This window comes from Vulpes lagopus, chromosome 10 (genome assembly GCF_018345385.1).
Source record: "Vulpes lagopus strain Blue_001 chromosome 10, ASM1834538v1, whole genome shotgun sequence".
In the NCBI taxonomy this organism is placed as follows: Eukaryota; Metazoa; Chordata; class Mammalia; order Carnivora; family Canidae; genus Vulpes; species Vulpes lagopus.
Window position 1 is genome coordinate 52533271 of NC_054833.1, and position 27683 is coordinate 52560953.

General features: G+C 43.8%; 1 protein-coding gene across 3 annotated transcripts; it reads left to right on the forward strand.

The window, feature by feature from the left end:
• Nucleotides 1–12296: 12296 nt before the first annotated feature.
• Nucleotides 12297–18955, forward strand: MSANTD4 (Myb/SANT DNA binding domain containing 4 with coiled-coils). Of its 3 annotated transcripts, none has more exons than XM_041772653.1 (3): nucleotides 12297–12372; nucleotides 15215–15832; nucleotides 16515–18955. In XM_041772653.1, exons 2-3 carry the CDS (start codon nucleotides 15371–15373, stop codon nucleotides 17088–17090), a joined length of 1038 nt encoding a protein of 345 aa, XP_041628587.1. In that variant the 5' UTR covers nucleotides 12297–12372; nucleotides 15215–15370; the 3' UTR covers nucleotides 17091–18955. The 3 variants fall into 3 exon arrangements, with proteins under 3 accessions (XP_041628587.1, XP_041628586.1, XP_041628585.1); XM_041772652.1 differs by having other exon boundaries at nucleotides 12311–12419; XM_041772651.1 differs by having other exon boundaries at nucleotides 12327–12465.
• Nucleotides 18956–27683: the final 8728 nt, after the last annotated feature.

The following is a 27683-nucleotide window of genomic DNA, read 5'->3' on the forward strand; positions in this document are numbered from 1 at the left end:
TTGTTGTTGGGTTTTTGTTTGTTTCTGTTTTTAGTCAAGCTAGTGGCAAGACCTGCCCAGATTCAGGGAGGAGACGGAGTCCTTTTCTTAACCCGGCAGTGGCAAGGTCACACAGGAGGAGTGTCACGGCCTGGGAGGTACTGCTGTGGCGTCTTTGGAAAGATCTCATTTTCTACTACCTCAGATCTCAATCTATAACCAGTGATGTGTCCACCACACCAAACTGCTTCATAGGAAAAATAAGAAAAAGGAATCAATAAACACATGATTTTAAACCTGCATATTACAGTCTTTACTATATCTACCTGGTTGACTATCTCCTACAGCCATGGATTCTACCTCCTTTTCCAACCAAGCTGGTTTAATTATGCTTTGTAAATGGACCCAAACTCACTTTTAACACAGGTTCTATATAAATCCTTGTGCTGCTGCAATCCTGACACCCATTCATCTATTCAGACTCTGCCTAGTATCTCCCCAACCAGTGACACCCCTCCTCCTATCCCTGAGCTTGTTTTTCTTGTCAGGCAGACCCTACTGTCCTGTCTACTCTTCTCGCCAACTTTCAATCAGTACCATAACCCACTTTTCTGCCAAAGAGACAGACATTCACTAGAATGTAGCACAGCCTGAAACCACATGGAGCCCTACCACGCCCCCTTCTCCACTAAGCAAATAATACAGATAGACAAAAATTCCCACATGTATAAAATCCAAGGTGAAAGAGTAAAGAACTTAGCTGGGGAAGAAAACAAAATGAAGCCCCTTTGTGAAGGCTTAGATAATGTCCGTGAGATGCTGGTAGGGAAAGAACAAAAGGCAGCAGGACACAGGGGCGAGGTTCTGAAGGAAGAGAACAGTAACACCCCCGGGGTCATGCTGCACGATAGGAATCTCCACTGCAGTGGGAGCTGGGAGATTATTTGGAGGATCATTTCTCTTTACAGGCAAAAGATGCTCAGAACCAGAACACAGAGGAGATGGAATGGACAGTTTTGAGAAAACACTGAAGAACAAAACCCAGAAAGACTGATTAGATTTGGGGAAACACATCCAACCACGTCAGGATGTTCAACAGGGCGTTTCTTTCGTTAGTGGTAACAAACTCCCTGTGGATTCCTTTATACTGAAGCAAACGACCTTAGGTGACCTAATTTCCCTGCAAGAGTGGCGCCTCATGCTTTTGAAAAGTGCCTTGAAATAACAGTTATTACTTTAGTCAGTGATGCTGCAAAACCATTTTGTTCTGTGCATAAAACAAAAATCATGTTCTGCCTTCTTTATGGCATCATTTAAAAATAATGTCCAAAGTCCACATGCATGAATGGAAACAAAGGGAGTCATGTGGCCAACATGGAAGAAGCCAACGATTCGCTTCTCAATAACTGTCCTCCATCCATAGTGTGTTGCTGTCACTTTGGCAATGACTACAAGGCAATCACAAGGTTCCCACATTTGTGTATAATTTCTTCTTTTCATTACTCTCTGAGTGCTGAAGTTGTTGTCTTTTGGTTTTTTGTTGTTGCTTTGCTTCCGAAGAGACCCTACCATACTTATATTCACTTTTATTTGATTACTTTTTATTTGTCTACAGGAAAAAAAGGAAATCGTAAATAATTGTGAGTTAAATGACAAAACGAGCAAAACTTAAAAAGTGGATAAAAGTGTTTTCATTTAAAGATCTTTTTACTGCGACAGAACAGCAGCTCTTACACATGGTAAGCTATGCAAACTTTAGAAACATCTTCAACACAGAGCAGATGCGAACACCCCGCTGACAAACAGCCACTGAGGGGGTGAAGCTGTAGGAACCTGACTGAGTAAATTTTAAATAAGTACAAAACAAATTTAGGACTTATATGTTTATAAGTCAGTGATACAGGTCACAGGGTATGAACTCCCTGAGAGCAGGGATATTTGTTTGTTTTGCTCACGTGGTCAATCCTCAATAAATTTTTATTGAATAAATGTGGTAATCAAAAGAGATAAACAGCAGAGTGATGTAACCTTAGACTTCATTAATAGAATAAGGAAAATGATGATTGGATTATGATTATGGTGCTATAGCAGAAATCTAATTTCGTATCTATAATATTGCTTATCACAATTTGAAAGAGAACATTAGAGTATCCTGAAGGACCAAGGTATGAAGAGGCTTGAAATCCAGGTAGGAAAATTAACTAAAAGAATTGCGAAGAAGATAGGAAATTCTGCGTGATGCTAGGGAGATGGGATGCAGACATTCAAGGGTTTGCTCTCCATCTTCTACAGAGAACTTTCCACTCCTGTGTTAATATGAGAACATTGAGTATCAGTTTTCTACAGAACTTTTCGAAAAGACAGCATCACAACCACATTATATTTATCTGGTGGGGTAACTCTGATGCCTATGTTGGATGGCAACACTCATCACTTGTGTGAACCATGATAATATGCACTCCTTATCTTCCAGTAGCAAATTTTGAAACATGAATAGATGAAGGAAAAACAAAGTTCAAACCAAGGTGTTGTGAGAAAAGGAATCAATGTATAATGACCTACGTAATGAATGGGGTCATTGCTCAGAACCCAAACTTGGGAATTCTTTTCCTTTACCTCCCCTCAGTCCTCTCCAGAGGGCTAATCTTCCACACGTGATGGACACATCTTCTCTAATCATTATACGAAACTTGCAGGAAGGATGATTGTGAGCCATTTCTCAAACGCTGGTCTCTTACTGTCTTAGAGATGTTCCCAAACCAAGGGCCATTTCTCAGTTCTTAAGGGTTCAAAGGCTTTAATTTTTTGTATGGACAAAGAATAATTTGGGGGAACCTACCTAGTGAGTTATTAAGGATTAATAAAATTGGTTGTTCATAAACCAAAATGGGCACATCACGTGTTCACTGAGCATCTGACTTCACACCATGCTTGGTGACACTGTTTCCTCTTTATGTATGATGAGCATGCAGACATCATTGGAAGCCCCAAATTTCTTAGAGGAAAAGTTATTATTATTGAATCATATCTGTTGATTTGACTCAGTTGTGGTTTTTATTGCTATTAACTAATTATTTGTAAAATGTTTTACTTTCATTGCTATTGTTTTGTCCTTTAATGATTGCTAGTTCTCATTTTTATTGTTGTCTTGTACGTTTTCAACGTGATTATGGAGTTCTGCTCACTAGAGAGTACGGATAGCTACAGTGGGTGAGGAAAGGGTTTTTCAATGGAGATTTATTTGGTGGGACAAATCAAGAGCATCCCAGAGCCCTTGCTCCTGGGGAGCTCGTTTCCTTTATGTAGATATGGAAGTTGAATTCGTTTCCTACATTTCCTATGGCTGCTGTAACAATACACATATGGTGGCTTAAAACATCACAAATATATTCTCTGATGGTTCTGGAGTTCACAAGTCCATAAGCAGAGGTGCTGGGTTAAAATTCATTTCCTTGGGCAGCCTGGGTGGCTCAGTGGCTTAGTGCCGCCTTTGGCCCAGGGTGTGATCCTGGAGACCCTGGATAGAGTCCCACATTGGGCTCCCTGCATGGAGCTTGCTTCTCCCTCTGCCTCTGTCTCTGCCTTTCTCTCTGTGTGTCTTCCATGAATGAATAAATAAAATCTTTTTAAAAAATTCATTTCCTTGCTTTTCCAGCTTCTTGAGGACTCGTTGACTCATGGTTCCCCTCTCCTGTTCAACGTCAGCAATGAGGGGTCATCTGCTCATACCTTGTCCCTCTGACACTCTCCTCCCACTCCTTTACTCACAAAGACTGCTTTAATTAAATTGGGTGCACCAAGATAATCCAGAATATTCCCCTCATCTCAGGGTCCAAGATCCTTAAGCACATGTAGACAGTCCATCCTGCCAAGTAACTTGTTCACATGTTCTGACAAGGAGGACATTCTCCTGCCTGCAGAACCAGAGTTAGCCAGCACCTCACTGGTACTTAAGAATATTTTCTGTCACCAAAACTATTGTGATGGCTGGTGCAGATGAGCTCCTGAAATCTCGAAATGGAAATGGAGGTTAATTTTGAACAACTGAAACAAAACTAAGAAAGGAACCGGGAATCATGGATGTGGTACTATTATTTTCCAGACTGGGCACAACTGTTAACATGCAATTGTGCTGGTCAACCCAGAAATGTAACCACCAGTTAGCACATGGCTTCTGTAGTATAAATGCATCTGGCCTTCCCAAAGCTGAGACCTCCTCAATGAGCCTAAGGATGCCAGTCATTTCTAACATAGCCAGTGCTTTGAGAAAAGTAACCCATTAGGCCACTGTGCCTATTTACATGTTACTTTGAATCAAGTATTTCAGTCCCCTAGTAGAGTCTCAGAAACACCTCAACAGGGACACCTGGGGGCACAGTTGGCTAAGCCTCTGACTCTTGGTTTCAGCTCAGGTTGTGATGTCAGGGTCCCGGGATCGAGCCCCACATCCAGCTCTGTGCTTAGCACAGAGTCTGCTTGGGATTCTCTCTCCCTCTCCTTCTGCCCCTCCCACTCATGCTTGCTCTCTCTCTTTCTCTTTCTCTCTCAAAAAAATAAAATATTTTTTAAAAATCACACCTAAACAAAGGGTATCCTTTGATGGAAACTCATTCACTCCGCTAAGATTTATTATATCCTCCTACGAGCCAGGCACTTTGCTAGGACAGCATTTTCAAAGGTGACTGTGAGCCTGGTCCCTGTTCTCGCTCTTCCAGAGGAAATAATTAGGAGAAGAGCAAGACAAAGGCAGAAATCACAGTCAGGAGTCAGTGGATGGGGGTGGGGGGTGGGGGTGGAGGGCAGCTGGTGAATTAGGATGCTGTGTCCCAGAGGGGAGGAGGTGTTGAAAGGTGGAGGAAGATAATCAAAGGGGCTGGAACCAACTGCCTTGCCTGCTCTCCTTACTTTGCCCAGCAGGCACAGGTTCTCAAGTGCTGCTGCTTAAAATAAAAGTTTTCCATTTCAATGGGGCAGAATTTCGTATTTTCGGGAGCTCAGGAAAAATGGTTTGAAATAGCATGAAATGACAACATGGACATGCCTTCAACTCCGCGCTTCAATTTCCCTGACTGCAAATGAGAAGAACACGTATTTGAACAGAAATGAGAATTTCTACTTCCCACATAGCTTTTGTGGACTCTCTGGATTTCTTATGAAATAATGGACAGTAAATCAAATTGCTTTCATGTCTTGAAGGGCTCCTTTCTTTCTTAAATGACTTTGAACTTTTTCTCCCCTTTTTTGAGCATTTGTATAGATGAGCATATTTTAAAAACTGACCGGAATTGAACAGTAAACATATTTGGGAAAGCGACTGATTGTCACTATAGCAACACGGAACTTGTCTGACATTTAGTCTTTCCATTATTCGCTGTTGCTATAGTAATGAAACCTTGTATTCTGACACCATTTCCAAATTCTATTAAAATAAAGCCCCTCTCACCCCATGGGGAGGAGAGAAGGCCAGAACTATTAATGCACAAGGTGTATGAGAATGTTCTCTAGCACTGGGGCAGAGATGAGATGAGATGAGATGAGGCATACTTTGCTGCACTTTAATCAAACTGGAAAAAGCATGCTTAAATAGTGGAAAAATCTAGAGGTAATAACTCAGTCAGTACAACAAAAGTAAAGCAGATTTTGTTGTTAAAAGTCAGCCTTTTGGGGCACCTGGCTGGCTTAGTCAGTAGAGCATGCGACTGTTGATCTCGGGGTTGTGAGTTCAAGCTCCACATTGGGTAGAGAGATTACTTTAAAAAAAATCAGCCTTTTATCTTAAACACATATAAAAATTGCTTTAATTTATGAGCTGTTGAAATTTAACACCAAATATTAATGGATAATGGAGAATTTTTGTTTCTTTTTAGGAGAAATATATAGTAGGATAATGGCAATTGAGGGTCACCAAAATTAGTAGAGAATGTACTTGGAGTTTTCAGAAGCTTTTTGTGTTTAAGAAAATATTATATAATCCGTTACTCATCCATTGTGAAACTTATGATTGGCAGCCAGATGATTATTTGATTATTATTAAATTATTATATGCAATAGTAGAAATATCTTCAGCTATGCATTTTTGATTAATGAGAAAAAAGTAGGGAGGGAGCTAAAAGGAAGAGTAGCGGAGTCTGTGGTGAGAACGCCATGTAGTAGGAGGGGTATTAAGAAGGAAAGTTAGTGATCATGTAAGAGAGCGAAGGGTAGTATAAGAACCCAAACCAGGAGAAGGTAGACAGAAGCGTCTGGAAGGAGTTGGAGCCAGAACCCCTGAGAGAGGTCTTCTGTGACCTACAACTTAGGCTGTGGGTTGCTGATAGGTTCTCAACAGCTCTGTAAGTTGCCACTGATTTCTGGAAGTTTTTTCAGCTCTATGGTAATTTGGAAAAATCATTTCTTGCCCAGAGAGAAAGTATTCACAATGGTTCGGTGAAGCAAGGAGCTGGAATCAGTACAAGCATCATGGTTCTACCACATCCTTGCTGTGTGACCTGGAGTAAGCAACCTAGCTTTGGAGCCTCTGTTTCCTTTAAAATGATGTTATGTCCTGGGGATGCCTGGGTGGCTCAGTGTTGAGCTTTTGTCTTTGGCTCAGGGCGTGATCCTGGAGTCCTGGGATCGTGTTCCTCATCGCTCCCCACAGGGAGCCTGCTTCTCCCTCTGCCTGTGTCTCTGCCTGTCTCTGGGTATCACTCATGAATAAATAGATAAAAATCTTTCAAAAAATGAAATATAAAATAAAATGATGGTTTGTACTAAATTCCATGCCTCAGTTTCCCTAATGGTAAGTCCCTTGTAAGAGACAACATGTGCCAAGTACTTAGCAGTGTCTAGTACCCAGGGAGCATCCAGCAGGTGTAGGTGTTCTATTTCCTAGCTAGAAAGGAAGGGAATGGGGGGGGGGGTTGGAAAAACACAACATGGGCATATTTTGTCTTGTGGTTTTTGTCTTTTGTCTTCCAAGTCATTAAGTCTTTGAGAAATCAAATAATTTGATATGGAAGAACATGCTGTCTGAAGCGGGAGAGCATGAGTCTCTGGAGTTACAGGTGAGTGGAGAGGACCCAGGGCCGGAGCCAGTGCATTGGTCCCCCTGGTGATGTGGTCTCAGGCTGACCACTGCTCAGCAGTGACACATGCCATGAACCACTCTGCTTTCTTGTTAGACAGGCATAGAAGGATAACACTGGAAGGATGGAAATAAAGGACAGATAATGTCAATGAAGTATCATCATTAATAAAGTCTTTTGGATTTATCTTTTTATGAAGTTAAAAATCACTTTGAGGGACACCTGGGTGGCTCAGCAGTTGAGTGTCTGCTTTTGGCTCAGGGCCTAATCCTGGAGTACCAGGATCGAGTCCCACATCGGGCTCCTTGCATGGAGACTGCTGCTCCTCCTTCTGCCTATGTTTCTGCCTCTCTTTCTGTGGCTCTCATGAATAAATAAATAAAATATTGTAAAAAAAAAATCACTTTGAAAAATGACTATTATCACCTGGATCCCCCATATCCACCTTGTGAACTATGGTTTCAATCTGTATTGTCACAACTTGGCCTTGCAGATACAGTGTACCGCCATCAAGGCTATTCAGAAAGTGTGTGTTTGGGAATGGGAGGTGGGTTAAAATTTGAGGTGCTCTCTATTTCTGAATCTTGTGAAATGCCTTTTATTTCTGTGTCCCTTCTGTCTTTTTCCTTGTTTCTACAGTTGAACCCAAAGAGTTTTGCCAGGAATCAAAGCTCTTGTCTTTTAAACATTTAAATGAGGAACATCTGGCTGGCTCAGTCTGTACCACCTGAGACTCTCGATCTCAGGCTCATAAGTTCAAGCCCCACTTTGGGCATAGAGGTTACTTTAAAAAAAAAATTAAATGAGCTGAGTAACTGAAGCCAAGTTGCCTAAGCCAACTCAGAATCCCATTTACACTTCTGTTGTTGTTGTGTATAGATCGCAGTCACTATTACACCCCACAGACAATCTGAATAAGGAAAAAGTCAAGAACAAACTTGACCTGGAGACAACAGTGCCATGGTGTCTAGAAGGTATTCTGTGGAAATTGGTGAAAAAGTGAAGCAAAAGCAATGGACAATGTAGTATAGAACAGTTCTCAGGCAGCTCCTAATCACTGATGGATTCCCTGGCTAAGGCCACTGCTCAAAGGAATTAATTATATGACCATCGTCCATTCCACAGCCCTAAATCTAAATTTGTTTGGGAGCAAAAAGTAAATGCACAGGCCTACTGCCCTGCAAGGTGCTGGTGATAAAAGACAAATGACAGATCACTGCCTTTGAGGAGCTTATAACGCAGTCCAAAATGTTAGGGAAAAGACGGGTTTGGAGTATGTGTGTGTGCGTGTGTGTGTGTGTGGTGGCAGAGAGCTATTGTTTCTCCACTCTAGGAAAATCTTTCCAAATGTTTGGCCACCTTTAAGTCTCCTGGCAGCTAGCAATACCATCCACTGAGAGTGAGAGGGGAGCGGGAGTTGGGTGTACAGACCACCTGGGCTTCCACTCCAGTTCTGCCAGTGCTGCGTGTACAGCCTCAGAGAGACACACCACAGCATGTAGCCTCGGGTCCCTGACCTACAAACTATAAGGAATACTGGGGTTATGGTGATAGTGAGATAGAGTCACATGTATGAAGCCCTTAGGTCAGTGTCTGGAACAGAATAATATTCAATCATTATTTTCAAAAAGAGATGAGGAAAGTGAATTGGCCACTGGATGAGAAGCTCCCTGCTCCAAAACTTGGTACAATTCTTACAAATAGAACTCAAGAATGCACATGCATAAAAAACAACCAAGAGATTACAAAGAGTCATAGTAATTTCTCATACTGAGAAAACAATATGATTAATCTTTATTATTAAGATGACATTTATGCAGTTTTTCTATTGATACGTGATGCAAAAAGGGCTAAATCAATCTAAGTATTCAGTATATACATGGGATGGGGTGATTTAAAATATAGGTTATTTTGCATGAATAAAACTCATTCTGCAGGTGACTCAAAGATACAGATGGTCAACCCACTAAACTGTTAAAACTGTTTTCAACAAGAGGCCTCTTTGACTGCCAAATAGGAGAGAAAAACCAAGAACGTATATGTATCAAGAGTGAATCTTTTAAATGGGCTCCAAATAGAAAGTCACCACCAGGGCACACATTCCAAATTGCAAGAGTAGATCTGTAATCGATCTGTTTCTCCCACGGTCAACTCAAGCACAGGTGATTTTCTGAAAAAGTATTATTAATGACTTTCCTAATAAACACCAGCCAGTACTATTTCATAGGCTATCCCAGCAGAAACCAAACCTCTCACCATAAACAAAATTGGTGACCTAACCACAGCCATTGCTAGCTGCAATGCCAGGACCCATCCAGCTTCTCAAGATGTGGTACCAGACTGATCTTCAAAATTAAAATCTGCTAACCCTCTTGCGATTATGATTACCCTTTTTAAATAGCTCGTGTTCTAACATTTCCTATTTTTTTCAGTTATAAGAGAAAATCTAAAGGAAAAGAATGGTAGCAGTTTCTATAGGAACCACACTGGCTTCCCATTCAATGTAAAGTTTTTAGAAACATGAAGTTTGCTGGTGAAATGCTTTCAGTGTCATTTTATAAACGTTTATAATTTAACCGAGGGATGATGAAAATAGCAAGCAGTTTGGTGGAACATCACAGAGGGCAAAACAGAGTGAGTTTTGTCAATGTTCAGTTCAATTCAACAAATACACTTTTGCTGGCTTAGGTGCCATGTAATGTGCCAGGTGCTAGAGAGCAGAGAAAGGGAAGGGCAGAACAGTGGAAATCTAACTAGAATAAGTATAAGCATAGAGCTCTTATGAAAAAAGACGAGGTGATATATTCTCAGGGTGTTATGGAAAAGCTGGTTTTGAGGAATAAGAGTTCATCACAAAGATGAGTCAGGAGGAAGCCAGACGTGTACAAGGCATGGGTGTCCTTGCAAAAATCAGTGTGGCACAGTACTATTTATATATGACATAGGTTAGATCACGTCCACGGGGCTCCTTTTTTCTTAACTAAACTGCATTTGGAGGAGAGATGGCACAAGTGACGTTCTTCTTTCCCTTCGATTAAATAACAGGCAAAGAAATACATTTTATCTAACGATTACATTTTGAAACTTTTAATAAGCTGTGACCAGGTACAGCCTAGAACAGCTTTGTCTAATAGAAATATAACGCAAACCACACGCATGAGATCAAATTTCCTATTAGACTCATTTTAAAAAGGAAAAAAAAAAACCACAGGTAAAATTAATTAATTGCTGAACCCAATTAAGCAAAATTTTATAATGTAACATAATCAATATGAAAATTGCCAATGAGGCATTGTACATTTTTATACTAAGTCTTTGACATCCTGTGTATATTTTACTCTTATGGTACATCTCAACTGAGATGCTAATTTATCAGAAATACTCCAACTGTATGTATGTATGTATGTATGTATGCATGTATGTATTTAAGGAAGCAAGGAAGCAATCTCCACATCTAGCCATGACCCCAGGATCCAGAGTCACATGCTCTACTGACTTGAGCCAGCCAGGAGCCCCTACTCCATCAGTATTTAGATTTCAAAAAATTAACACTTCAAAAAGTTGATTCACATTACTCAAGTTTTGCAACCATACTTTGAGTTATCCAGTCACTGAGCTAACTGAATTCTGCTTTTAAATTAAAATTAATTAAAATTAAATTGACCTAAAACTCAGTTATTCAGTTGTAGTACCCACATTTCAAGCAAGGGCTAGGGGTTAGTGGCTACCATAGGTGGGCAGCTCAGTTCTAGAATTAGTCAAATCTTGAGCCTGAAACTAGTAGTAACAAAAATCAAATTGAGAAACAGACTATCAGGTTTGTAATGGGGCACTAATAATAGGCATCTTGGATTACCCTCCATCTCTCCCTCATGAGTCCATATCCACTCACACAAGTTAAAGCCAAGAACAAATAGTGAATCTTTCTGGAAAGATCTTGCAATCCGCACAGAAACTGAGGTTTCGTTGCAAGAAGCTTCAAGAGTTCATTTGAAAGCAGAAGGTTCTCAACATTTACCGACACATTCTGGATGTTATCCCCATTAGTGAGGTAGATAAACCGATTCCAGCTGGGCACAAACTCTGTAAGTGAACAGAGAAAGTGTCTGCTCACAGTCAGGATGGGTGGTTCTCTTCTCACCCAAAAAACACCCACCACAAACAAAAGCCAAAATTATAAAATCCAAGTTCTCATTATTTAAAAACAAACAAACCCTATTTTTGTTCTACTTAGGCAAAAGTATCGGCATGCCTCTTGCACAGCCTCCTTAGTGAACATCTGAAAGGTTAAACTGATCATCACATTTCAAGGAGCGGACTGCATAAGGACGTCCTATTTTATGGAAGAGAGTTCCTCCAGGAATGTTCAGCAAGCATTCATGGTTCATCTGGAATATTCCATCATGTATTCACCAAATCTCTTTTGAGTGCCTAGTATATCCCAGGTACTGTGCTGGATCAGGAACGTCCCAGGAAAGGTCCCCATGGCGAGGGGGGCAGCTGGTGCAGGGCTGCTGTAGGATTTAGCAGGTGCAAATACGGGATGCCATGGACCGCCTCAAGCTACACCTCTGCTAACAACATGATGTGATGCCTCTCAAGCTGAGATGCAACTGAGCATCCGTTTATCGTGCAAACCTGCATGAGACTGGACCCAGAGGGAGGAGGGCACAGGGTGGGGACACAATGTCAGCACATCCAGTTTTGGGGGGTCTTAGGGTGGTCAGCACTGGCTGAGCTGCGTGGACACCACCGGCACGAGGCAGGGGTTGTCTCAGAGGAATGCTGAAGCCACCGAAGCCGCACCCGGGGGACCAGAAGGTGGAAGTGGACTCGGAGGGACTCCTGGAGCAACGCCAAGGTCCCCGCCCCCTCTCTGCCCTTTTAACAGGTGAGGGTCAAGGACAGGGGCCTCGTTCGGAGGCGGGGCTACCAGGCCCCAATCAGGAGGAACAGCGCCGCAGGCTGATCGCCGAGGGCCAATCGGCTTCCAGAGCCCACTTGACTGACAGCACCGCGCGCCAACGCCGGAGCGCAGAGCGGGAGGCCGTGAATCGCAAGGGGGCGGAATTCCAGGGCACTAACCCGGAACCGGTTGGGGACTCGATTCCCATTGTGAGGCCAGACCTGGGGCGGGCCCTCAGTCAGAACGGCAATACACTCCGGGCCAATGGGTGCGCCGCTTCGAACGAGTGGCATCCGCGCTAGCCAATGGACGGCGGCAAGGGGGCGGGCGAAAGCGGTGGGCGGGGCACCCATGAGGGATCTTTTTTTTTTTTTCTAGCCCCTTAGAGGCGATCGGGCGGAGGTGCCGCCGGGGTCGCAGGTGAGACGGCGTGTCCCGGGGCGGCGGCGGCGGCGGCTCCGCGGACGGTGGGTGCCCTCGCCGCGGGGAAGGTCCCAGCGGGGTCTGTGGCAGGTGCGGTACCCCCCGCGCCGGCGGTGGCCCTGGATCTGCGTGGTAGCGGGACTGCGACTCCTGGAAGTGGCAGCCGACCGGGGGCGGGGCGGGCGGTGCAGAGGGAGGGCTGCGGCCGCCGGGCTCCCCGCGCGCCCTGTCCCGACTCTGCTCCATCCTTCCTGGTCCCCGCACCTGCCGCCAGGTGCGGCCGCTGCGCTGCGCGGAGCCTGCGCCACTTTCTCCAGGGCGGCCTCCGGGGAGCTTCGTCTCCCCCGGTGCTTCCCTGCGGCCCTTACCGGGCGGCCCCTGAGCAGGCGGCAGGTGTATCATTCCGGTAACAGGTGGCTTCGCAGTAAACTTCACTTATTCACCTGCCGCAAGTTTCAGAGAAGAGCATCCTGTTGGGCGGGGAAGCGAATTTCCTCTAAAAACATGTGGGCGCGGGGAAACGGGGGGGAGGGGCTTGGGGAAGTTTGGATATTTTGTGATTTTTTTTTTTTCTTGAGCAGACTAACGAATTTACAAAAAAAAAACCCCAGAATTGACAACCTGATTTTCCTTGGACCTCTTAATTCTTTCTTATCACAGAGTATTTAGGAACTTCATGCTCAAGTGTTAGTCCTTGAAAAAACAATATTATATCCAGGTAATAATATACCTTTGGTGGTACATCATCTTCACAAGGATTATGTAAGTGAACGACATACCTATTTCCAGCCAGGAAAGAATGATTTCAGTGGTCTCTGTTGGGGCATGCAAGATCTGTGGGGCTTTTAGAGGTTGCACCTGCCAGATTACCTTCTGCAAAGACAGGGAACACAACCGACATAAAAGGGGGGAGTATTTGACATATAAAATGGCATCTTTAAACGTTCTGTGAGATGTTCCATCCTCAGCAGTGGGAATATGTGCCTGTCACGTAGTAGGAGCTCAATAAATATCTGAGTAAGTTACTGGGTAATGGATGACAGAAACCCAAACTGTGTTGTAGGAGTATCAAAATATACAGGAAAGAACAGGAGGGGGAAAAGTCCTGCAAACAGAGCTTTGGTTCTATCTGTACAAATATAGCTACCAAATTTCAACTCAAGGGGCACTGATTTTGGTATTTTCTTACATTAATCAGAAGATGTCAGGTTTTGACACAGTTAACTTTCTGGAGATCTAAGATATATTTACACAGGAACAGTGTTGTGCTAAGCCATATCCATACTCTCCTATAGCATTTATAACACGTATTCTATGTGGCTGTGGTTAGTTTATTCATCTAATCTCCTATTGGTGATATCTGTATTTTTAGCATGCTTTTACCTTAAAACTTTGCTAGCACTTTTTAAATGGTTCAAGAAGCTGCATAAATGCTCTGAAACATCCTATATCTTTTGGGAACAAAAAGGCATCAATACATTGTATTTAATATAATAAGGAATTTGATCTTATTATAGCTCCTTGTTCTGTTTTTAGGGACATCTCACCTGCCGATTCCATACTAAAAATATGTCTGATAATCTCCTTACTCATCTTTGGTCCATACAGACTATGGTAGCAACACAGCCTTTTTACTTAACGTTTTCTTTTCATAGTTTTGGGAGCTTACCTTCCTTGAGTGATTTTCTTTTTCACTTTCTATCCTTTCCCATCCCCCATCACCTTATTTTAAGTTGTATTTGTACCTCCTGTTTGTTAGGCACAGTGTTGTGTATTGAGGACACAGCCTTTGGAGCAAGTCGGCTACCATCTCCCAGACCCCACTAGTGCTGGGCCAGATGGTAGAGAAGGCAAAAGCCAAGTTACCACTTCAGTAATTCTCTGGTGTGCTGTGACATGGGTACTAAGGAGGAGCATTTTGGGACTGGTGTAACAACGTATAAATCAGTTTGCTTCAGTCCTTTTATATAAATATATAAAAAGACAATATTTTTGTATAAATATAAAAGATATATATATATGCAAAAAGATAAATAAAAATATGTTTAAAAGTTTGTGACTCTAGTACCTCCTATGTACTCTTCAGGGGCCTCTGAATACTGAATACTTGCCCAACCCACTGATAATTTAAATTACACAAGGGTACTAATGTAGGCCAGAGTAAATTAAATGTGATCCCTTAAAATTACAAGTGTCTAGAATGTTCACTAAAGGGACTTGGAATCAAATGTGAACAATCAAATGTGAAATGTGGTTAATTTTTGTCAAGTGTCCATTTCCTAGGCAGAGGGGACTGTGTGCACAGAGGCTCAGGATGGGAGGAGGATGATTCCGGGTGACTAGAAGCAGTGGGGAGGAGAGAGCACACCCAAGGAGTGGAGAAGTAGGGGGCAGGGCAGGAGAGAGCATGCCCCAGGAGTGGAGGTGGGTGGGGGGGGAGGGCAGCATGGTCTGGGAGTAGACAGGCAGGAGTAGGAGAAGAGAGCATGCCTTGGGAGTAGAGAGGCAGGGGTAGGAGGAGAGAGCATGCCCTGGGAGTGGAGAAGCAGGGGTTGGGGGGCATAGAGGAGAGAGCATGCTCCAGGAGTGGAGAAGGGGGACAAGGGATGGTGAAGGTGGCAGGGTGGCCAGTGGCACTCCGGGGCCAGGACAGCTGCCCAGATGAGGGCAGGAGGCCACCGATGGTACCCGGGCTGGCAGTGGGGCTGGCAGAGAGGGAAGGAGAGGCAGTGCTGAGCCAGATGAGAGGTGTGTGCTTTTTCCTAAATCCTGTGTGCATCTCATGAGGGAAGTCCTGCAGAAGCTGCAGGCTGATGGATTTGCACTTGTTTCTCTCCAGGAATTATTCAGCCTGCCTGTGCTACTAGATGAGTGGAAAACTCTGATTTGAACAAAGTGCCAACAAGAGATTGCCCTTGATTCCTGTGCTTTGTAGCATTTCTCAACTTTGCCCATCTTCTCTAACTATAAAAACTCTGCATTTAAAGTTAGGAAAATGAAGCAGTTGAAAAGGAAGAGGAAAAGCAATTTTAGTGTTCAAGAGACTCAGACCCTTTTGAAAGAGATTACAAAACGGAAAGAAGTCATTTTTTCCAAGCAGCTCAACACCACAATCAATGTGATGAAGCGGATGGCCTGGGAGGAGATAGCACAGTGTGTGAATGCCGTCGGGGAGGGAGAACAGAGGACCGGGACAGAGGTGAAGAGGAGGTACCTGGACTGGCGGGCGCTCATGAAGAGGAAGAGGATGAAGGCCAACATGAAGCTGGTCGGCTCAGGGTTTCCCCTTCCCACATCCGACTTAGACGACTCGCTCACTGAGGACATCGATGAAAAGATTGGATTCCGTAGTGACACAAATTTTGATTGGCAGAATGTGGCAGATTTCCGGGATGCAGGTGGATCCTTGACTGAGGTCAAAGTGGAAGAGGAGGAGAGAGATCCCCAGAGCCCTGAGGTTAGTATGAGCCTGGGAATCCTCTTTCTTCTCACACCTTCAATTCTAGGAGTTCATGACAGGCCCGGAGCAGTGAAGTGCTCTGTCATTCAGGTGACTTAAAAGTAGTACCTGACACTCATTCCATTGTTCTCTCTTCATGTCATTCATTTCTCTTTGAACCAAATACACTTCTCCTACTTATATATACAGGTGACCCTTGAACAACGGGGGCAGGTGCCGGGGTGCCACCTCCTGCTCCCTGGAAAAGTGATGTATGAGGTTGGACTCCCCCAGAGCTTACCTACTGGGAGCCTGCTGTTGACCCGAAGCCTTCCGATAATAACACAAGCAGTCGATGACCACGTGTTTTGTGTGTTTTATACATTATATATTGTATTCTTAAACAAAAGCAAGCTGTAGAGAAGAAAATATTAAGAAAATCATAAGAGAATACGTTTCCAGTACTGTCATGTATTTACGAAAGAGTTTGCATCCAGGTGGACCCGCACAGCTCAAACCCTTGTTGTTTAAGGGCGGAGCCTATGAGTGACGTTTGTCATTCATTATAAATAGTTTTCAAAACTCAAAATAAGTGGGTTTTATGTGCTTGCACAATCCGGAAACTTGGTGAAGGAAGTGTTTAGACAGATTAATAACCACGAAGTAGAAATACATACTGAGTGTGGCTTTTTCCTTCTAGTTTGAGATCGAAGAGGAGGAAGAAATATTGTCGTCCGTGATACCGGATTCCAGGAGGGAGAATGAACTTCCTGATTTTCCGCACATCGATGAGTTTTTTACCCTGAACTCGACGCCGTCTCGGTCTGCCTACGATGAGCCCCACTTGCTGGTGAACATTGAGAAGCAGAAGCTGGAGCTGGAGAAGCGGCGGCTGGATATCGAGGCCGAGCGGCTGCAGGTGGAGAAGGAGCGGCTGCAGGTGGAGAAGGAGCGGCTGCGCCACCTGGACCTGGAGCATGAGCGGCTACAGCTGGAGAAGGAGCGGCTGCAGATCGAGCGAGAGAAGCTGAGGCTCCGGATCGTCAGCTCTGAGAAGCCGTCTTTGGAGAGTGAACTTGGCCAAGGCGAGAAGTCCCTCCTGCAGCCACAGGACATAGAAGCAGAGAAGTTAAAACTGGAGAGAGAACGCTTGCAACTGGAGAAGGACAGGCTGCAGTTTCTGAAATTTGAGTCAGAGAAGCTGCAGATTGAGAAGGAACGCTTGCAAGTGGAGAAGGAGAGACTCCGCATTCAGAAGGAGGGGCACCTGCAGTGACTTGGTTCCTGCTCATCCAGCAAATGTATGGGAACCGGGGATTTTTCTGTATATCGGGTCATATAAAAATGGTTGCCAGATTAGCTCTTGTTTTTCCTGTCTCATGTCTGTGTTTTCAATAGGAAGAAGATAGTTGTGTGGGGGTTACTGTACACTTTAGTAGATCAACGTAGAAACTGCGTGCCCTAGCAGAAACTCTTGTGCTGCACTCTCTGAAGTAGTATCATTACGTAGAGTCTTGTATCATCTGTGCACTCAGTTGACAATTATATCTACGTAAAATTCTAGCTCAAAATTCTAGCTCGGTGGTTCTCATCGGGGTGGGGGGGTGGTGATTTTGACCCCTGGAAGACATTTGGCAATGTCTAGAGACATTTTCGGTTGTCAAAATGGGGCTGTGGAGTGGGTTGCCACTGGCATGTAGTGGGCAGAGGCCAGGGCTGCCCAGCTGGGTCCTGCCGTGCCTGGGACGGCTCCCCGCTCCCAAAGTACCCAACACAAAACAGCAGTGTTGCTATGGTTGAGAAACCCTTTCCTAGCCTGGCTGTGCACCTAGGTAGTTTTGGTTTGTAGTTTCAAAGTACTAAAACCTCATATTTAAGTGGGTAGTTACTTAAATGGCCAAAACTTTTCACTGTGTAACATTACATGTGGTGTACTGAGCTTAGGGCGTGATGAAGACAGTAGGTATTGTGTCCCTGTGTTTGCACCGATAATCTGAGATGGCAAACAGTGCAGGGAATATCCGAGACTGTCCAAAATGGGTCACTTTGGAAACTGCATTCTTCAAGCTGTTGATGCTTTAGAAGCAACACTTGTCGCTTAAGGCTTAGTTCCCTTTTTTTTTTCCTTTGGATTCACGGTCTTAGTTTAGGTGGGAAAATTGTGCTTCAACCATGTATTGAAATCGTACTGTAGGGGATCCCTGGGTGGCTCGGCGGCGGTTTGGCGCCTGCCTTTGGCCCCCGGGGCGCGATCCTGGATTCCCGGGGTCGAGTCGGGTGTCGGGCTCCCAGCATGGAGCCTGCTTCTCCCTCCTCCTGTGTCTCTGCCTCTCTCTCTCTCTCTCTCTATGTCTATCATAAATAAATAAATAAATCTTTAAAAAAATAAAATAAAATAAAATGAAATCGTACTGTAAGTGAACGGTTGGAACTAGTAAAAATGGTACGAACATAAACATGGTACTAGTAGTCCATGAGCTTGAAATGGACGAGGGGTTACCTTTTAAATAAATCATAGCAGCTGTGCGGGGTGGGAGGAGAGGTGGGGTGGGGAGGATGGCCTCTGTGCCCAGTGGTGTGATGATGATGATAGCTGTGTGTGAATGGATTAGGGACACACCTGTCACACGCTGACCCAGGCTGTAGAACAATTCCCGAGAGTAGTAGTATTCCTAAGTCTGAGGCTCAGAGAAGGAGCACCAAGTGAAATCGTCATGTGTTTTGCCTCTCCCTGAGAAACCAAGTTTGAAACCAATCTTTAGTCCCTGTTCTGAGACCAAGGGCTTGCTTTTAACCTGGTGACTTGCCTTGGGTCCACTGCAGCTGTGGTTTCCACAATCCTGGGGTCCTCACACATGCTACCCTTGAGAATCGCTGCACAAGATCACTTTGTAAACTCTCTGGTTTCCAGGACTGACAATGTAGCTTTAATGCATCTCTTCTGCTGACAGAGACTACCTGGACTCTGCGTTTGTTCCTTGTTAATTTAAGAATGTCTTGAAACTGTATGTGATATCTGAGTAGGGATCTATAAGGAAAAAATATACTTCTACTTCGTTACCTTGACCTTGAAATAGTGTTATTTTTCTATAACCAAAATAAATGCCTCTACCGTAGAAATAAATTTGCCTATACTAACTATGTGAAAGTTTATCATTTCCAGTGATGATCAGCGGTGTGAGGTTGAGGGTTTTAATCCTGGAAGAGAGCCTGATCTGTGAGTGCGGGCACAGGGCCTCACATCAGGTTAGGTACTGTGCTAGGTGCTCTTCACACATGGTTTTATTTACTCTCCAAATTAACTCTTGAGCTACGTCATCCCTACTTCTATAAGAAAGGAAAAGGATATACCAACACTGACCCAAATTTTTACCCCAGGCGCGCGGAGGAGAAGAGGTGGAAGTTTGTGGGTGCAGTTGTAAGGGGTGCTTGTGACAGTAGCTTTGCCGTGGGTCATGTGTGAAGAGTCCTGTAACTCACCCTGTGACTTGATCTCTTGGTTCATAAAGTGGGCAGTAGGAGACCTGCCCTGCCTCTGCTTCATAGTTTGTTTTAAATAACACAGTGTATCAATTATAAAATGCTACTTAAGTGCAATGTGTTATCAGCGTTTAGATTTACGATGAGCAGATTTGAATTTCCTAGAAGCAAGCGTTAAGAGAGCCAATACATTTTTGGGGGGAGCACTCTTAAGTTCCTAGAAGAGATTTTTTTTTTTTTTCCCCTAAAGCAGCAGCTCCTTGTCTTCCAGGGCTCTGGCTGGAAAGCCTTGGGTCCCTTCCCCCTTTCCGCAGGTGTGAATGGATTGGGTTGATTCACTCCAGTAGAAAACTTGATTGTTGGGTTTCTGACCGGCAGGGACCTGGGGAACGAGCCCTGTGGGTTACCTACTGCTCTGTGTAGACCACTCTGGCACTCGGAGCCTCGTGCGGCTCATAGTTTTAGAGGCAATGAGACTGAGCTCTGGGGCGGTTCTGATCTCAGCTGGGTTCCTGTGGTCTGCAGGCCACCAGGTGTGGTTCAGCTTCTGTGGGGTGACTTAGCTTTCCTCATGGTGTTTGATCCTCTAACCAAACAGCTTGGTTGAGTGGGGATGGCAGGAAGTCAAACAGAAAAGTAGAGATGCTCCAGGTGTCTCAAGTCCAAGGCTCAGAACTGGCACTTCACATCTGCAGCACTGTATTTGCCAGAACATCACAGGACCAGACTAGAGTCAAGACCGAGTCCACCTCTCCACAGGAGGAACCGTGATGTTGTTCTGCAACAGATGGGGATACCCAGAGGGATGAGGAATTGTGGCCGCTTTTATCAACTCCATACCCATTCTGGGTTGCTGGGGACACTCCTGACAGCAGCAGTCTTGCTAGCCCGTCTGGCTTTGCATATGTCCTGGACCAAGGTACCCTGGTGTGGATGTTAAACTCTATGGTCATCCTGCTCATAAGTATGCCCTTGTATAAAGATGCTGAGTTAGAAAGAAGGGGCCATTAATTTGCAGGAAAAGAAGGTATTCTCTCAGGCTTTTTTTGCAAATTAAACACTTTGTCTTTTAAACGGAAGATAATTCTTGCTTCTCTCATTTCCTACCTCGTTTGTCCATTTTATACTACTTTGCTTCCCTCTTTTCATTCCTTTACCTCTTCATGTTTCGTCACTTAAATCCTGAATAGAAACACAAATCATACTGCTCTGAGAATATTTTATTTAAAATTAACAACTACCTTTTCCTACCTTTCTGGCTTTCATTGTTTTGTTTGTTACAACTCAACATTTTTCACTGCGTCTCTCTACATCTTACTTCCCCAAAAGTAAATTTAATTTTTAAAGTTATGTAACTTTTAATTTGTCAATGCTTTCTAGTCAATATTCTCAGACCAGAAGTCGTACTTTCTAAAGCTCCCAGAATACTAACCTCCTGTTTGCTTTTCCAGTCTGTAACTTCTTTTTGACCTGTGTGATTCTTTATACACATACGCACCAGATGGGGTTTTAGGCAGTGCCTTCATTAAAACCCAGAGGGGGCTGGTCAAATGTATGACTTTGAAATTGGAAAGAGTTTAGCATATGTACAGCTAGAAGACAACCAAAGGGACCCATCTTTGGGGGGTAAAAAAAAAAAGCTACATTGGTTACTGATGTATCAAAAGATTAACTTACCACCCTCCACAGAGGCCTCATGACCATGCTGTCTGCACTGAGACCAGGAAGACATGAGAAATAACAATGGTTATAAAATTTGAATTTTGGTAAATAAGTTCTGAGAAGAACTTTCTCAATGAATTTCATCAGGAAATACTTTTTTTTTTTTTTTTACCATTTATCTTTCAAATGTGACCCATTTGCCTTTAAACAAATTAGTACGTTGAAATATAAAGTCCATCCATTCTAATGTCAATTACTATCAAATCTAAATTTCCAGCTTCCACCTCTGACTGAACTGTAATCCTGCATTTCCAGTTATACAGCATCTCATCGTGTGCATCCTGCTGTTGTCTCGAGTGCCTGATGCAAGCCAGACCCGAATTTAAATTCCCCAAGCCGTCTGGCCTCTGTAGCCTCACAGGTGTGCTGGCGGCTTGGGCTGGAAAGTGCAGTGGGTCCTCCCGTCTGCCCCCTTCAGACACTTGCACTTTGATGCCTCTGCTCTGTCTCCAGCCTCCTGGCTCGTCGTCGTTAGCACAGCAGCAGTTGCTGTCTCAACTCCAGATGCTTCCTTTCTAATCCTTCTTGCACAATGCTTCCAGAGTAGATTTCCCCAAACACTGCTGTCGTCATGTCCTGAGGATTAACAAGACACGAAGCAGTAGAAGAGAGTTCTAGAAAGACCACAATTCTGGTCTCAGTGCTACTTTATCTGCTGGGTTGTGGCGGGCTGTCAGGGCGTCGGAGCCTCATTCTTCTTATGAATCAGCTCAAAGATATTAGAAGTTTGTCTTCCCTTTCACGAGTCCTCTATTTCCTCCTGCATCAAGTGTGATGTCCTCAAACGTCCTTTGTCCTGTTTAAAACATTCTCGTAAGGTCTGTTTGCCAAGCTGTCCTCCAAATATTTCATGCATTTTTCTTCCCGTTGCTTTCACCCTTGACCTTTTTGTTTTCTATTCCCAAGTTACCATCTGCAGAGCAAAGCATCTTAGTTTCAGGGACTCAGTCATTTTTACAGCTCTCAACCATTATTTAAAAATACTGAAATTAACTTCACTGACTACAACCACAATATTTTATCACAGGAAAAAGCTGGTATCTTTATATCTTTCAAAATCTGAAGACCTTTTGAACTAAAATGTTAAAACATCAGTCTGCCCAGCTTGTGACTCCCCCAACCACAGAGCAGGCACAGGCGGCCAAGCACATATTCTGTGACTCTGTCAGTTTGACCCCATTGTATACATTTGCGTGACAAATACACTTGGCTTGGCCCTCCTTCCAGTTTCTGAGCTTGTACTGTTCGGAGCATTCTCTTTCCCATTAAAGGTGACCTGTGTCCTAACACGGAGCTAATGCTGCTTTTAACGATTCTGCAAATAAACAGGTTGATAAAGATTTTCATTCTTACATTCTCGCTGCACAGAAGCCTCTAAACATCTTCCACTTTACTCCAAGTGTGCTGCTAAAATGTCAGCACTTTTGATGTGGGTTGAGATGTGAAAGACTGCTTTAATAAAAGTATTGTTTAGTGTAATCAAAATGGAATTGGTAATATCTGTCCACTCTGCTTGTTAAAATACGCAGTAATACGTTGTATTTTCTTTTCTAAATCTTCTCAAATGGGTAAAGTTACTGCCTGATACAGCTATGCTGGTGTGTCCAGAAAGGAAGGGAAATCTGGACTCTTTTACTACTGTGATAGAAGTACTGGTATCAAGAATGTGAAAAATTTTAATTAATGGGCATTTTTTTGGATGCTCAGCCTCTATGTCCCCTTCCTGGGCTTATTGTTATTGTTTTTGTTTTCCTAGAAATCACTTTATCTCTCATCTGCACAGTCCAAGGAGGAGTGTTAACTTGACTTCACACTGTAGGAATAGGATATGATGGGCTCAAGCCTATCCATATATCCTATTCTCCTGCTACAGTGGTTGCTTCAGATTCAGGCACATAACCTACCCGGAGCCCACGTATTTGTTGGAACTTCTGTGAGAGATAAGCTTTCATGCTTCTAATAACATCTTACTTCCCCATAAAGATGAGATGTCTGGACAGGTATACAATGAGTGGTGCTACAATGAGTTTTTGCTACAATGAGTGGTGCAGTTGGGAAGTCTCTGTATGGAGCCTATCAAGGAAGGCTCCAGGAAGAGTCCTTGAGGACATCATTTGAATTGCTGGATCAAATCTCACCTGATACTGGTGATGATTCTGAATTTTCAGTTTTACAAATCAATGAATTTCTCCTTGTTCTGTGTTTTCTTAGATTTTGTGACTGTCCATTTGGCATCCACTCATCACAAGGTCAATTACATTAATCATATCTTCTGATTTTCTGTTTTCTTGATGCTCTGGTATTTGTCACGGCTCTTGGGAGAGACTGCTCCTCTCAGGAGTAGCAAATTCTTAGAGGCTGTGAAGGGTAGGCGTGGAACATACCTTTCATATGCAAACTAACCAATGCCTATACCCCCAGCACCCACTTTATCAAACACACACACCAATTCCATATTCCCTGTGCCCTAAATCAACCCAGTATCAGGTACCAGACAGCAAAAGACAGCCCTTATAACTTAGATCCTGCCAACATTCAAACTGGCCAGTCCTGAACTGTGGATCTGCCCTGCCTCACTTTTCTCCCAGAATCTCCTGTAGAAACTCTGGCCTTGGCTTTTCACTCCCCTTGCTTCTGCCTCCAACCAGAATCTGCTGCTCCCACTCACCTCCTTCACTGTCATTGGCCTCAGCCTGGCCTCAATAAATTAAATCCTGAGTTTAATTTTAGAACCCCCCTGCCACCATCACCTTGGGGTTAAGTTTTTTGAGTTTCTAGGACTTAAAACTGGAAGAGTATGGACTTATGTAGCCAAATAAAAAAAGTAGGTCACCCTAGGGGTATTCTGGTAACTGCCCCCCCCCTTTTTTTTTATTAGACTGCTGTCTATTCTTCTCTATCCTGCTTGTGTCTCTATCCCACCCCCTCCCCCACTCAGTATTTGTGAGGTGCTCCTGGGCACCTGCCGCTCTGGCCCAGACACTACACAACTGTGTGAGGCAGTCCCTGCCCCACGTGGCTTAGAGTGAGAGCATCTAGAGTAGACACATGGTAAATGATGGAACAGAACATGGACAGGACTCAGGGGGCCTGAGAACAGAGGGACCAGGTTTTCCCGAGCACGGTTCAGAGTGGCAGTGACCCTTGAGAGGAGTCCTAGGTAGATTGTGCCACCAAAGTCACAAACTGAACAGAGAAGGCTTTCCATCAGAGGGCACTGCGTGGACTCAGAAACTTGGCTGTGCTGGGGTGTGGGCAAGTGTCTTCCTACAACTGGCACTGGGGCACAGGACATGGCACTCCCCTGGTGCTCCAAAAAATTCAGGAATTTATATATATAATATTTTACTGTGCTATTTTTAAAAATAAAAATGAATGCACAATGCTTGATGAGCAAGGTATCAAAATTTGAAAATTAAAAAATGAATATATTGAAATTCAAAAATGGTGCTGTGCAGATGTTTCAGTAAGCTGAACTAAAAATTATTTAAGATCTATACTTAGTCAAGAAAAATTGTCAAAAATGTCAATTCTCTCAACTGAAAAGATAAAGAAGTGGATTTTAAAAGTAGTATTGATGGGTCGGCTTCCATTAAACCAAGAAAGAAAAGAAATCATTTTAATATAAAATAGTCAAACCTAAAAGAATATTTTGGGCTTAAATACACCTATTTTTCAAATTTTCAGTATTTTTTTAACCACCTTAATATTCTGCAATAAAGCTAACCATTAACCATTTAAAAAGTGTAGAAAGGGACATATTTTCTTTTCTTTTACCTTGGGGTCTCAGATGGTTTGCTATGAAACTCTAAATCTTTAAATTTTTGACGCATTTTACAAAAATTTTTATTTTTAAAGATTTTAAAAATGTTATTTACCTTGATTACTGACTTTCTGTTTCCCTGTTAAATTTCACTCTTGCAGCAAAGGCCTATTTGGCCTCATTGGCCCTGGAAGAAAAATTAGATTTCTTTAAAGAAATAACTCATTCTTAATGTTCATGCCCATTATAAATGCTTTATGAATGAGTAAATGGTTTAAAATGGCCATGGCTCCCTGAAACTGTCCACTCTGGTATAGAAACATAACCACTGTGTTAGAAAAACTCAGTACCTTGTGTCTCCCTACTCCTCATGCAGAGCCCTTGTGAGCTCCTGGTTACCAAATGTGTGGTTCTCTCCCCCAGCTAGCGGCTGGCTGTCTTACAAATTAACCTGGTTCTGACACAGTCGTGTCATGCCCCTCAGGTTAACACATGCCCACCAGACTGCTCCCACCACACTTCAGACACCAGCAGCTGGTAGGTCCCATCTGGCCACAAATCAGAGGATCCTGTGGACTCCTCCTCCTTGGAGTCCATTACTTCTAGACCCCTCACAGAATTTGGGATTAACACTCACTGAGGCATATCAGTTTATTAGAAGATAATAGTGTGTGTGGATGAGCAGCCAGATGAGGGTGCAGGGAGCACCCGTCGTGGTGGAGTTGGGGTGTGACACCATCCCGGAAGCTCTTGGACCCCCTTACCTTTGGGATACTCATCACACCTAATGAGTCCACAGTTCAATCACTTTCAGCCCCACCACCCCTGCAGGCTTGCATCCCTCCTACCCCGGTTGGCAGGTGCAGCCACTTTGTGAGCATGAGGCTTGTGCTGGAAGCCAGCGAGTTGGCATTCTCCTGGCTGCTTGGGAGCACCACTCAGAGGCAGGCAGTTTTCCCTTCACCTCGCAGCCTGGAGGGGGAGACACTCTTAACCTGCTGTCTATCCATCTCCCCAGGCAAAACTGTAGTCTGCTCTGGGTGAGAAATCCCTGCAGAGGTAGAGGATCTGTGTGCTTCAACTCCTCTAGAAGCACGGATTCCTTCATGCCATGCACACAGAAAGAATTGTTGATCCTACTCCGTACTCTATGACTTTTGACTTGTTGACGAGAGAGGTCAGGGAAGTCAGTCAGGGCATGTCGAGTGTCCCCCCACCAACCTGGGTGGGTGCTGTTCACCTCATGCACACCTGCTCCGTCAAAGGGACCCTCGTCTGGTCTTCCTCCTTATTTCTTCTAAACACTCAGTTGAGGGTCATGAAGAAAGGCTTACAAGTGAGTTCACATTCTCTTGGTGCCCTGGCCTCAGTAATTTCCAAATGCATCATAGCCACACTTAACCTTCAAGAATTTGATAATATTTTAGCCCACCTCTTGTCACCCACAAGGTCACTGTCACCAGCATATCTCCTCTCTGCTGAAGACCCAAAACTATTTGTGAATCCCATTTCTCCTAGATGGGACTTGTCCTTCTTTGGAATCCAGGGCACCTGGTTACCAAGAACAGCTTTCTGAGTCACACCAGCAAAGTTATGATTGTGTAGATTATTTGGCTTTTGAGAAAATAACTTTTTTTCTTCAGCTTTCAATTTCCTAGGCAGAAGCAGATGCCCAAAGCTGCAGAGATGAAATAAATGTAGTTTTGTTTACAGGGCTCTTAATGAGCTCTGGTACTGTGATAAGTAATCTATAAACATTCATTTTCAACTTCACAGAAACATCAAATGCTAGGTATTCCTGTTCCCATTTCACATATGAAACAACAGTCTTTTTCTAGAGGCCAAAGATTAAGTACTGGATCAAGGACTTACATCTACTTTTGTCTGGCTCCATAGCTCAAAATTTGTTCTTGGCACTAATCATTGTTGTCAACATAATCCGTGAGTCTGGAGAGATCAAGCAGAGACATTTATAAAAATAGTCGTGGAACAGTGGTAGAAGGCTACACAAGACACGGAAATGAAAATGAGTTATTTTCACACATGGCAAATGAGGGATTGTACCCCAGATGATTTCCAGAACCCTTCTTGATGGATGAGTAGACATTAGAAATCAAAAAACAGGTGAGATATACCATGTTGTGAGCCCATTCAGCTTCTGGGGACTATCTTCCTATATTTATTTTTCCAATTCTGCTTCCCTAAGGTAGAAGCCAATGCTTGGTTTCTGTGTCTCCCTGGCTGTTAGATCACAGGCAACCGAGCACCATTAGCTAGATATTCCTGCTTGAGGTTCGATGTGAAAGAGGCCAAGGGTGCAGCCCAGTTCCTGAGAAGGAAAGAGAGCATGCCTGGCACCCCACAGTCAGAGGTGGTACACACAGACGTTCCTTGCTCAGCATCCCTGCTCTTGTATATGTGTCCGCTGGAGGTTGGACCTGGCTTGGGGGCAGATCAGTAATGTCATTTTCTTGTTGTTCTTGCCTGCTTTGCCTTCAGCCAGATGCTGCCTTCCCCAGAGATTCTGTGAACTATACCATATTTATTAATGAGTTCACGTGCTGCTTAACTGAGCTGGGTGGGCTCCATTGGTTATAGCAAGGACCCGTGTCTGAAGCAGGGGCATTGCAGGGAGAGGTAATCATCAGCTAACTTAGAAGGGAAAGAATAAGAAGCGCTGAGAAAACCGTAGCTGTGAGTAGTAATTTGGTGTAATCGGGGTGGAAAGTGAGAGGAGCTACTGGAGATACTGTGACATATAACACACCATGAGTTATTTCAGTCAGAAAGGTGACAGGGTCATAGGTGGTTTAGGAAAACCACCCTCGCGGGCATGTGAAGAATGAATTCTAAGGAGAAACCAGGGAGATGAGAAGAAAGGGAACTTATCAGAGAGTAGGAACA

What these genes read in the sequence shown, in the direction of transcription:
- MSANTD4 (XM_041772653.1), top strand. Translation starts at nt 15,371, where the DNA reads ATGAAGCAGTTGAAAAGGAAGAGGAAAAGCAATTTTAGTGTTCAAGAG. An exon ending in GAGATCCCCAGAGCCCTGAG is followed by an intron (nt 15,833 to 16,514) that starts GTTAGTATGAGC and finishes TTTTCCTTCTAG; the next exon opens with TTTGAGATCGAAGAGGAGGA.